Genomic DNA, 12,919 nt, shown 5'->3' with positions numbered 1-12,919 from the left:
TTTTTTAAGCTGAAATTGATCAATTCTCAAAGTACGAGAGATCAAAAAATATTTAAAAAAACCTAAAATTATATTAAACAGCTTCGCTCACCATGAATTCTAAATGCTCAGCGACCAGCATCTCTTCAAAAACACAATGTTTCTGGCACACGTAACCGGTATTCACAGCCATCAAATTCGGATCAACGAGCCGACCATTCAAGCGTATTTCAGCCTTTAATATTCCTGCGAAGAATTTCAAAATGGTACAAAATTAGCTAAACGAGTATACTTAGTTCAAATAATTGAAAATAGCAATTCGTTTGTTTTCATCCACCCATCCTTATTCGCATTCTAGTATCTGCTAACTTGAAAATCAGCGCGTTTACAAGAGAAATCACAAAGTTGAAACTTGTAAGATGTTAATTAATGCCGCGAGAGTTTTCGAGTGTTTTGCAGCGCGTCTCGCGTTGACATGGAATTCAATAATACTCGAGGTATTTTAGTACTATCAGGCGGTTAAAACTTTTAACCAGTGTTGTCCCAAACAACGCTCGCGATAGCTATGTTTAACTAATAGATGGATTTCAAAATTATTTACGTGACAAGTTCGAATAGAAAGTTTCAGGTTTCGTTTACGACCGCGAGGGGCAAATCCGACACAACGGGGTTGAAAAGGGGTTTTTACAGCGACACAAATCAAATACAGTTTCCATCTTTTATATTAATTCCCACGTTGCGATTTCAAATGTGTACGAGTACGTTGATCTTTTCTTATTGGATTCAAAAGCGAAGGTATTGAGAATACTGAAAAGAATATTGAACTCGAATAATTGACCAATAGCAATTTCAAGATTTTAGATGTTCTCGTAGATTTTCATTGGTTATGTAAAAATTCAAAAAAAAACCATTTTGTCAATTTTTATTGAAATTTTATAGTTTTTTGGTAAGGAACTTTTTTAGATTTTAGAGATTTTTTCAAGTTTTTACATCATTCGATGTGTTTTTATAAATTTTTTTTCATGCAATTTTTGCACTATTTTATTGAAATTGCACCATTTTTTAGCAACATCGATTGCAATAATATTTTTAGAACTTTTTTTTTGCAATTTTCTCTCACTTTTACAGAAATTTCATTATTTTTTTTGGTCATTTTCATCAATTTTTATTTGTTTTTGTCTTTTTGCATCTTTTTAGAGGTTTTTAACACCCTCTGATCTTCTGGACCAAATCTTCATCCAGACCAGGATGGCTTTTAAAGGTCAATGACCTGTCTGTCTGACTTCTCACGGTCGTCTATGTTTCTGTCTGATCCCTTAAGGTCATTGACCCATCTGTCTGGCTTTGCAAGGGCGTTTGTGTTCCTGTCTCGGCACATGAGGTCATATGACCCGTCTGTCTGAAGTCCAAGATCATCTGACTGTCTGGTTTTTCAAGGTCATTGACCTGTCCGTCTGATTTCTCAAGTTCGTCTGTTTCCGTCTGGTATCTTAAGGCCATTGACCCGTTTGTCTGGCTTCCCAAGGCCATATGTATTTTTGTCTGGCTCATTGGTCATGGTCATTCCCATGTCAACTCAACTAAAAAAATGCGATTTTGAAAGTCATGTCTTTCGATTTCACTCGAATTTTGTTTACAATATATACCCATCGAGTAAGTAAGAGCCCCGCAATTAGTTTGGTCCCAGCCCCCTCAGAGGGCTAGTGGCGGGACTTCCATTATTTTCACATCGTCTCGAGGTACCTATACTCAACTTCAGAAGCCCATTCCTCCAAAACTATGATACTTTGATCAAAACTGATTTCATAGTTCGAAACAGCACTGCATTTAAAACTTTTTAAGCATTTTGAAATTTTCAAAAGTTGAAAGTTGAACTTTCAAATTGAAAGTACAAATTTCAAAATGGCGCTGTAAGTATGAGCTACCATTTGAAATTTTGAAAAAATGTCCATAGATGTACCTTTTGATGCTCTTTTGAAATATTCAAGTTTCGAGATGAGATCTCACAATGGAAAGGGGCAGCACCCCACCCCCAATTTTGGGTTAAACTTTCGAAAGAAAATCTGGGGCATGTGATATATCAAATTCTATGTTTTAGGTGACGTTGAAAACGAATATGACATCAGATTTTTGATAGGACCCCATCCACGGGCCCCAGCACCTCCCCAAAGGGGGTAAAAGTTCATAAAAGTGTTTTGTTCATTTGACACATGGAATAGTATGTTTTTGGTGACGCTGAACACGAATATGACGTCAGATTTTTGATTGGACCCCATTCACGGCCCCCAACAATTTTTTTGGACTTTTACCTATTGGGGGAGGTTCTGGGGGCCATGGGTGAGGTCGATTTAAAAAACTATGGCAATATTCGTGTTCAGCGATATCGAAAACATACTATTTCATGTGTCACACGAATGTAACCATGTTTTTGGGAGTTACCCCCCTTTGGGGAGGTGCTGGGGGCCGTGGACGGGTCCAATCAAAAATTTGACGTCATATTCGTGTTCGGCGTCACCAAAAACATACTACTCTATGTGTCACACGTACAAAACACTTTTTTGAACTTTTATTACACCCTTTGGGGAGGTGCTGGGGGCTGTGGATGGGGTCCTAATAAAAATCTGACGTCATATTCGTGTTCAGCGTCATCAACAATATAGAGTTCGATATATCACATGCCCCAGATTCTTTTTCGAAAGTTTTGCCCAAAATTGGGGGTGAGGATGCTCCCTCACCATTGGGAGATCCCATCTCGAAACTTGAATATTTCAAAAAAGCATCGAAAGCTACATCTATGGAAATTTTTTCAAAATTTTAAATGGTAGCTCACACTTACAGCGCCATTTTGAAATTTGCACTTTCAATTTGAAAGCTCAACTTTCAACTTTTGAAAATTTCAAAACACTTGAAAAGTTTTAAATGCAATGCTCTTTCGAACTGTGAAATCAGTTTTGATCAAAGTATCATAGTTTTGAAGGAATGGGCTGCTGAAATTGAGTAGCTCGAGACAATGTGAAAATAATGGAAACCCCCCCACCCGCCCCCTGAGAGAGCTAGGACCAAAATAATTGCAGGATTCTTACTTACTGGGTGGGTATATATTGTAAAAAAAATTTGAGTGAAATCGAAAGACATGACTCAAAAACGTTGGATGAGTTGTCATGGAATGACCCATCACTTAAGATCATTGACCCGCCTTTCTAGCTTTTCACGGTCGTCTACCCGCTGCGTCTTCTGTTAAAGGTCGTCGACCTCTCTGTCTGGTTTTCAAGGTCATCTGTTTTTTTGTCTATATGGCCTCTGAAGATCATTAATCCTTCTGTCTGATTTTTCAAACTTATCTGTCTATCTACCTGTCCACCTATTTGACCTTTCAAGGGCATTGACCCGTCTGACGAGTTTTTCAAGGTCGTCTATCTGCCTTTCTGGATTCTAAAGGTCAATGACCCGTCTGTCTGGCTTCATTTTTCAGCCGAAAAAACCTGCATCAAAAGAGCATACAAAATTTCTCGAAAATGTTTCAATTAATAATGAAACCCCATCTTATTTTGGTTTTCAAGCTTTATTGAGTAAAACGTTGTGGAAATTTCAGCTTGGAAAAATCAGCTGGAGCTTCAAAACTGTTCAAAACGGTTTTAAACCGATTCCAATCGATTCGAGGCCTCAAACATAAAGAATACCAAATTTTAGATTTCTAAATAATTTTGGTGAAATTTTGATTTTTTCCATTATTTTTGGTCTTATACGATTTCTAAAAATGAAAATAAACCTTAACGTCTGAAATTTTGGCTGGTGATGTGTTTTTGAATTCTTTTTTGATTTGGCTTCTTGTAACGTTTGTGCTATTTTCCATCTCTCATCAATCGAGGACTTTCCATATAAAAAGTGTGTAAAAAACAGCGATTCAAAATGAAATTTTGCTTCTATTTTTATTTAATTCTGTCTATTTTCACATTGTTCAAGTATTCGAACTACTCGCCGGAAATTCGAACTCTATTTTGAACCATTTTTACAGAATTCTGCTCAATTTTCACGCTAATGTGAACATCGCGATACGTTCACAATTCCTTACGCCTCCAACACCCCCCCCCCCCACCACACATTTAAGTCTCAACAAAACCTAAATAAATCGAAGTAAAATAATCCAAAAAAAAGTATAGATACCTTTATATCTTCCATTCAAAATGGCCAACAACGTAGTTTTTCCAGCACCGCTATAACAAAGAACACGAACAAATTAATACCGACTTCGTCAATAAGCTAACAGCATTAAAATCCGCGTACAATAGTAATTTACCTCGGACTAATAACGGCCAACAACGAACCAGACTTGGCAATTCCGCATACTGAAATTAGAAAAAGAAAATTTTCAATTGTCAGCGTATATAAAATACAAGTTATCTACCAGTAAGTACATACAAAAGTTAGAGTTAGAGTATAAGGATAGCAGCAAGATTTCCGCTAAAGGATTAAGCGAACGTATTATGCCAATACTTAATGCCTTTCTCGTATAGCTACAAATCTGCTACAAGTAGAAAATTCCCATTAGAGTAAAAAAAAGTCACGTCCCAATAAGACTTATGGTCTTTCTTAAGACTAAATCTCGATGACGACTTCGCATTTCCATCTATACAGCCAAAGTTTTTTCAACCTTTTAAACTTATTTTATAAAACACGTGTTCGAGTTAGGTAATTTTCCACATGATGAAAATAACAATTCGCGAATGCGAATTACATAACATGACCCTACGATAAACAATAAACACAGATAAATAACATAATAAGTATTAGTAGATGAGCATTATCGGGGTATAGCCGGTTGCCGGTTAACTGGAAAGGCAGTGACCAATGACCATTATCGACTTGCGAAGGTCAAGTATGGCATTTTTGAAAATGGTATTAGGCTATTAAAAAAAAACTATACCTCAGAAATGGGAAATGTACAACAAAAAAACTACATACCAAATTTAGATTTTTTTAATATACGAGTATATTTTAAAATTTTTTTTACTATTTTGGGAGCTTTATAAAAGGACAGTAAAATATTTTGGGAAACCAGGCGAGATTTTTTCTTGATAAGAGGATTATTTCAAAATATTCTGAGATGAAACTGAAAATTTTTCAAAACATTACCAACTTAAAATTATTATGTATTTGGAATGGGGGGGGGGGGGGGTTCAAACAAAGAGACAAAATAGGCTGGGATACAATTTAGCGCGGGTTAATATAAAAATAGGTACAAGTAGAATATTCCCATTGAAATTAAAAAAGCCAAATCCGAATAAGACTTATGGTCTTTTTCAAGACCAAATTCCGATGACGATTTCGCATTTCCATCTGCAGTCAACGTTTTTTCACCATTTTAAACTTCTACAGGCTAAAACACGTGTTCGAGTTAGGTAATTTCACACCATGAAAATTACAATTCGCGAATGTGAATTACTCAACATAACCCTTCGATAAACGATAAATTGATAAGAATTATCGCGGTATAGCCGGTTACCAGTTAACTGAAAATGCAGTGATCAATGACAATTATCAAAAACTTTCAATTGCGAAGGTCAAGTGCATACTAATGACATTTTGTGGTCGTAAACCACAATTTTTTTTCACATCGATTCACGCGTAGGATTCCAGCCCATTATTTATATGGAACCGGATGACTTCCACGAGATCATTTTTCGTGCGATATTTCAGTTTGAAGTAAGTATACGAGCAAGTCTGGCGTATAATTTTTCTTTTGTGCTAAGATCAAGGTGATCCCCTGAGAAATCGTTGTGGTGGAAAATAAGTAGGTAAGTAGTGTGTACCAAAACATGTACTTCTACTTGTATCATATTATGTTCGTTCAATTTTTACTAATATTTTCAAAGCGAAAAACGTTCAAAATTGATATTTAAGGGGTAACCCCTCCCCCCACCGTGAGAGATGAATCTGTCCTATGCTCGGATTTTGAAAATATTCGCAGGGTATCTTTTGGATACCACAAAAGAATCTTAGGAAAAAATGTTTCCCCTTCTTAACACTCCCTGTGTAAGAAAACCATAAATGTCCGCCATCAAAAATGAATTCATCGATACCTTGGCTAAGATCTAATTCATGTTCACAGAATGTCTGCCAACGTTCCAGATCAATTATTAGATGTAGTCTGCTTGTTACAAACTGTAGCTCGACAAAATGTCCAAGTAAGTTTTCACTCTGCAGTAATAAAAGAAATAGTCTAGAATTCAAAATACATTTGATTGCCCTTTTATCTGCAATTTGAATTACAAAATATCCTTCTCGTTTGGCGCAAACAGAAGCCACAATTTGAAAATTTGCAAGAACCGGAACCAGTGGAAGCACCACTGACCAGGCCAAATAAAAAAAGACGTTTAGAAAAATCATACGCGATTTCCAACCCATTTGCGGCCACAAAAGAATCGGAAAACCCGCTCAGAGACCAGTACTTTGAGGCGGTAAAGTTCGCATCGAAGTTACGGAAAAGGGCACGTATGGAAACATTCAATCCTTTTCACCAGAAATGCGCCTCATATTTGATCAACATCTTCTACCGTATGTTGAAAAAATTCCTGACTGAAACTCACATAGAGGGCAGACTATAATCTCATTATTTATGCGTCTATTTGCAGGAATTCCGTTACACAAATTAAAAGAAGCTGTCGAATACGCTCAAACGCAGGTGAATATTTCATTGTTGAATTATGCTCTTTCGGTAGCACTTCTCCATCGTGATGATGCGGTCGAAGCCAATATCCAACTGCCGTCTCATCTAACTACAGAGCCTGGAATGTACTCCGATATGGAAAAAGTTAGAGATAACATGTCCAATCCAAAAGCAAACCAAGTTATGGCTAGCGAAGTTCCAAAGGTAATTATGACTAATTTTTTCAACCAAAACATCCTAGAATCTAAAACAGGCCCTTCTTTTTTCAAAATTTATCTAGTAGGTATATAGTAACTAGACCAGAGCTGTGGATCCGAAACGATTTTTGAATTGGGTTTGAGGGTACTGCCCCTTCTTCACCATGACATGAAAATTTTTGGAATTCAGTTGAATTTCACATGTTTTTGGTTTAATAATTGTACTTTGTTGTTGTTTTGAATTTGTTTTCAAATACAGATTTTGTATCTTTTAGTTTTTCGCATACACCATACGTCCTAGTGAAAATCTTATGATAGTGATCTCAAAGAGAATTGAATTCTCTACAGTTTTGTTCACATGAAATTTACGTCCGCAAAGTAGAGCCTGTTCAGACTTACGTCAAATTGGGGTAAGTCTGAACACTTTATATTTTATTCCACTGAGCGAAAGCTACTGTGTCAATCGCTATCAAATTTTTACCATAAGTGAATAATCCTTATGAGAACCTACATAATAAATTCGAGCAATTTTAGTTCATTTGTAGGAGAGTAACAGCCAGTCAAAGTTGAAATTATGAAAAACCAATTCGGACTTACCCCGGTGCACCTTATGTCTTTGGCTACTTTAATGATTTTGTTATATAAATTTTGATTTTAGAAATCTATTAAAAACATTGAAAGGATTTTGTTGGAAGAGTTTTTTTTTGGGAGGGATGTGATTTATTTTACTTCATTTTACAGTTTAATTACAACTTAGCAATATCGAGCATTTCCATTATTTGATTTTTTACAGAGATATGTAGACATGACTAACAATTTCACCGCCACCAATCTTGATCCCGAAAACAAAGTAGCCTACTTCAGAGAAGACATTGGACTAAGTTTGCATCATCGTCACTGGCATGAAGTTTATCCTTTTGAGGCAGGCGATTTCATTGCGAAAAAAAATCGCCGAGGGGAATTGTTCTATTACATGCACCAACAGGCTGTAGCCAGGTGGATGATGTTTATTTTCATCTTAACATCATACACCACGAATTGAGAATTTTCGTAGATTATTTATCTCACTCGTATTCTTTATAGATACAATTTTGATAGATTCAGCAACGGTTTACCTCGAGTTGAACCGTTTGAAAATTTCAGGGAACCCATAAAGGAAGCTTATTTCCCCAAATTGAACCAAACGGCTAGATCCACCTTATTTAGTTCCAGACCAGCAAATTGCAAGTGGCATGTATGTCAGACTCAAGAGCTATTATGCTATCTCTCTTTTTAGATAACACATGGCTTATACTTATTTCTGTCATTTTCCATTACAGAATCTTCACAGAGGAGATTTTTATATCAAAATTTCCACCATGGATCGTTGGAGGGACAGGATTTTCGATGCTATTGATCGAGGATACGCATATGCCATAGATCCAGTAGGTACCTAACTTTTTCATCCAGTATTCCCTCCCATTCAATAAACTTATCGGAGAATTCTTTTTCCAGCATACCAAGAAGGAGATCATAAAGAAAATAGACGAAGAAACTGGAATCAATGAATTAGCAAACACTATTGAAGCTGCAGAAAGTTTAAGTTGGAATTATCGATACTACGGTAATTTTCACAACACAGGGCATTTATTATTTTCATATGTGCACGATCCGGATCACAGATTCCAGGTTAACATCTAAAATAGACCTAAATGTTTGTAGTTTTGCAAGAGGCATCATGCTCAGACTGCGACTGTATGCATAACCAATGGTCATATTCTTGTTAGTGAACTTTTCATTTACAGGAAGAGAGCGGTGTTATGTCTGCTTCTGAGGCTGCTATGAGGGATCCTCTATTTTATCGTTGGCACGCATTCGTAGATGACATTTTTCAACGCTATAAAAGAACTCTTCCACCTTACACCATTGAACAGGTTGGCAGAAATTTATGTTTCAAGAAGTGCATTCGGAGTAATTTTAAGCGTTGTATGCTTTGAAGGTTGGCGATATGCAGAATAACGTCACAAACATGAGTTCATCTAATTTATTAGGTATATACCTTGTAGTAGGTCCCTTACATTACAACAAACAATTTGAATCGAATAGAGAATTGAGGCAATCGAAGTTGTGAAGAAATTTTTGTCCGTTTTCATTGATCCAGAAAACTAAAATTTTACGAAAAAATTTAGAAGGTTCCTACCGGGGAATTTAGTGTTTGGGGAAATGTCCGTTTGGGATATTGAATTCAGGAGTGAGAGTATTTGGAAATTTCTGGCTAAACGTGCAATCTTTACAATGCTCATTTCAGACCCCTGTGACTCGGAAAGTTTAGAATTTTGGCAAAAGAGTAGCTCTTTCACCACAAAAAAACTACTCAGCCTTGGAAAACCCTATCTCAACCAAATAGACTTGAAGAAATCATCATAACCAGATTGAGAATTGGCCACACAAAAATCACCCACAATCACCTCTATGAAAAGGCCTCAAAACCCACATGCCAGTTCTGCCTGTTAGAACTTCTATCTGTTCAACACTTACTACATATTTCACTGTCCCTCCATGACAATCCCTACAAATAGATGAAAGATCCATATTCGTACAAGACGACCCTTCCTAAATTACTTGTAAAAAATTGTTAGACCTATTACAAAACTTGACCTTTCCAACTCGACATGAAATCTCACACGACGGGTGTAATAATCAAGTGTCTAAGTTACAAACACCCACAAAAAAAAAAAAAGACCCCAGAACCAGAAACTAAGCACCGATCAAAGATGCAAGACGTGTTGAGGCTCATTTCAGACCCTTCAAAAGCAATTTGAAATTTCTGAAAAAAATTAAAAGAATCGCTGAGCTTCCAGAATGGCTCAAAATTGGGAGCAGGGTGGGCGAGAATTGAATTGATAAAATTATTCGCATTGGTATACAAACTTTGATCGAAAAATTTGCACTTGATGCGGAAAAAGGTTAAAAACCACCTTCAAGACAGCTTTTTTGGATTTTGTAAGTTCTCAAGAATTCGCCAGCAAAAATCCAAAAATGAACTTGAACAGCAAAAATTTTTGATTATGGGAAATATGGGATATACTCTTTTGATCTGTCTTAGTTTTGTTTCCAGTAAGTATATGAATTGGGATCTTGGTACGAGCTTTGCAGAGAGGGGAAAAGGAGGAAAGATGTTGAATGGTTGAAATTTGGTATTGAATTTAGTTTTTTGATTTTAGCCAATTTTCGAATAATGTACCTACTTACTCCAATCATTTTTGACCTCTAAAATTGCTTAGTAGTATTTTTGAGCCTATTTGAAAGGCTGCATCAGATTTTCGAATTTCTTAGGTTCGGAAATACCTATCATCTACGAGTAGAAAAGGGCCAGAATTACAAATATATTCAAATTGTAGCATTTATAATCCCATTGTTATGGGATTTTGATTTTTTTTGTGGGCATTGGATCAAATTTCGAAGAACCCTCATAACTTTTTATTTCTTGCCTAATATGCACAAATTTATATGACGTATGACTTACTTATCCACATCTATACTGTTTTGATCTTCCACTCTGGCAATTAAGAGAACATTAATATTCCTAGCCTATAATGACAAAATCTAATATTTTATAAGCCGATTTTTTCATCGCCTTCACCTTATCATAGTTGATTTTCTGTTGAATAAAAAAATGCATGTTGAGGTACTGTAAATAAACGTATAAGTAACCTGGTGAAATGTTTACAGAGACAATTTAAAGGTATCGAAATCAACGACGTAAAAATTCGATACCAAGAGCCCATGCCAGACAATGATGATGACGATGAAGTGGATCATTGTAATATGAGCAATGTCCTCAGAACATACTGGGAAAAAGATGCGGTTGATATTACTCAAGGTTTGCTCAAACAAGATGTGAATGAAACAAATGAACGTGTCTACGCAGTTTTTACCCATTTACAACATAGAGATTTTGAATACAAAATCGAAGTAAGTGTTACTTACTTTTAAAAAAAATATATCACAACAGTTGGTTTGGTACACATGATGAGGATATTTAAAAAAAAAAAAATGGAATTCCTAAAAATGATTCAATAGAAATCAAAACTAAAACATTGAATTTGAAATCACCACTGAAACATGTTGACATGAAAAAACTCATTCAACACCACTACAAGAAAATTCAACACTGAATTAAACATAATATTCTCAGTAGGTAAATCACTGCAGAAAAATGTAATCGAAAAATGGTCAAAAAAATTGACCAAAACTTGTGGCCAAAAATGAAGTTTTATGTTACCACAAAAAAATCTCAAAATGAATAGATATTTACAAACGTCATTCTAAATCACTGTGAAAAGCGTATCTAAGGAAAATCACAGTAACACCAGAATGAAAAATTGTTTTCTTCAGATAACGACCAATGTTGTGCTATGCATATTAAAAAATTCACCTACGATACTAGGACTCGCGGTTGTTTTATTTACTTATAAGTAATACATATTTCAAGGTTAAAAACACCCTCCACCACGATGTGATTGGAACTGTGAGAATTTTCTTGGCTCCGCATGCAGATGAAAGTGGATCTCAAGATACTTTTAATGGTCAACGAAGAATGTTCATTGAAATGGACAAGTTTACAGCCAATCGTAAGTTTTCTGATCTTCAAAAATCAGGTTAACACTTTTTGCTGGTGAAATTTAAAAATTCCGAGGAAATTAAAAATCCCACCACATGATCTCAGAATTACTCAAAATGCCCAAATTCAGATTTTGGAGGAAGCGTTTCAGACGTGACACGAAGTCATTTGTGCAAATTTCAAATTGAACAGAAATTAATTTTCAACTGTTTGAATTTCTGAAAGAAGTGACACATACCTACCTATTTAGTATTTACTAACTTTTTTCCCCCCATCCATAGTGCCTGCCGAAGAAATTACCAATATCAAGCGTAAATCCGTCGAATCGTCGGTGACAATTCCATTCGAAAAGACTTTCATGACTTTATCTGATGTCCAACAACTGGTGAAAAATGATGAGAATAAACTTGACAAAGACTGGATTAAAGCGCAGAACGGGTACTGTGGCTGCGGTTGGCCGCATCATATGTTGATTGGAAAAGGAGTTCCTGGCAAAGGACTCGAGTGTGATTTGTTCGTAATGATAACGAATTACGAAGACGATCGAGTGAGTGTGTAACATTTTGGAATTCTTACTTTATGTGTAAAGTAGATGAAAAAAAAAATCACGAAGTAGGTACATGAATTTGATCGAGTAGGTAATATTTTTTAAAAAATTGATAATTTTCTCGATCGAGCAGATGCTGAATTCTTGATTTTATCCCATAATAAATGTACAATTTTTTTAACCCCAATGCAGGTTGATGAAAGCCCACTACATCAGGAATGTTGCGACAAGTCATCCCTCAGCTATTGCGGAGTACGTAACAAGAAGTACCCAGACAAGAAACCCATGGGATTCCCATTCGATCGTACTATCCCCAATTTACACGCCACCATAAACGATTTCATGACTGACAAACAAGAAGATTTTGAAAGACAGAAAAAGGAAGATCCTGGAATGGAAATGCCTCCTCGATTATCTAACATGATAGTTGTTCCAGTTCGAGTTAAACACGAAGATGGCCCCCCTACATGTGGCAAGACCTTGAAGGATGCCGGATTCAACGAAGAAATTTACGTGTAAACAGTTTTACCTACAGTAGAAAATTCGTTTCAATTCATGTAATTTAATTAAATATTTGCAACTATCCGTCGTTAATTCACTACCTATATTGTTCCAAGACGTTCTGAAACCTTCGAAAGTACATACCTATTTTGGAAATTTCAGATTTTGACGAAGTGTCATAAGTCATAAGAGAACCATCCAAATAATTGACTTCATAAACGTATAAACGCGACTGTAGCTTTTTATAATGATACCTACAAGTATTGATAAATCTCACACCCATCTCCAAAAATCCTTCATGAACAGCATGTTGTTCGAAATCAATTACTGAATCATCGAAGAAGTAACAAAACGTGATACAAATTTTTTGAAACCGGTTCATTAATTTGGAACCAGCTGACAAAAAAAATACCCAAAATTGTAGA

At 35.9% G+C, this 12,919-nt stretch overlaps 2 protein-coding genes across 2 annotated transcripts in view; one reads left to right on the top strand and one right to left on the bottom strand.

Annotated features, from left to right (window-relative positions):
- LOC135834284 (protein scarlet-like) overlaps positions 1 to 12,919 on the bottom strand; it is a 45,167-nt gene that overhangs the window by 24,719 nt on the left and 7,529 nt on the right. Inside the window, exons 2-4 of the mRNA XM_065348128.1 lie at positions 4,277 to 4,325; positions 4,144 to 4,193; positions 92 to 225 (exon numbers count right to left, since the gene is read on the bottom strand). Of these exons, the coding sequence (XP_065204200.1) occupies positions 92 to 225; positions 4,144 to 4,193; positions 4,277 to 4,325 (233 nt within the window). The remainder of the gene's footprint in view (positions 1 to 91; positions 226 to 4,143; positions 4,194 to 4,276; positions 4,326 to 12,919) is intronic.
- Positions 5,665 to 12,578, top strand: LOC135834283 (phenoloxidase 1-like). The gene is made up of 13 exons (XM_065348127.1): positions 5,665 to 5,774; positions 6,089 to 6,164; positions 6,279 to 6,534; positions 6,612 to 6,850; positions 7,637 to 7,839; positions 7,927 to 8,077; positions 8,163 to 8,267; positions 8,338 to 8,511; positions 8,628 to 8,756; positions 10,555 to 10,797; positions 11,318 to 11,456; positions 11,728 to 11,993; positions 12,186 to 12,578. The coding sequence occupies exons 2-13, from the start codon at positions 6,090 to 6,092 to the stop codon at positions 12,510 to 12,512; spliced, it is 2,307 nt and encodes a 768-aa protein (XP_065204199.1). The 5' UTR covers positions 5,665 to 5,774; position 6,089; the 3' UTR covers positions 12,513 to 12,578.

The sequence above is a fragment of the Planococcus citri genome, chromosome 2 (assembly GCF_950023065.1).
Source record: "Planococcus citri chromosome 2, ihPlaCitr1.1, whole genome shotgun sequence".
In the NCBI taxonomy this organism is placed as follows: Eukaryota; Metazoa; Arthropoda; class Insecta; order Hemiptera; family Pseudococcidae; genus Planococcus; species Planococcus citri.
Note: the sequence above shows the minus strand (reverse complement) of the source record. Positions and strands in the feature narration are given on the sequence as shown.

Bases quoted from the DNA above. Each gene is read 5' to 3' on its own strand.
- LOC135834283 (XM_065348127.1), top strand. From the start codon at position 6,090: ATGTCTGCCAACGTTCCAGATCAATTATTAGATGTAGTCTGCTTGTTA. The intron at 7,840-7,926 runs GTGGATGATGTT...TATTCTTTATAG, and splicing joins CACCAACAGGCTGTAGCCAG to ATACAATTTTGATAGATTCA. The intron at 8,078-8,162 runs GTATGTCAGACT...TTTCCATTACAG, and splicing joins CAGCAAATTGCAAGTGGCAT to AATCTTCACAGAGGAGATTT.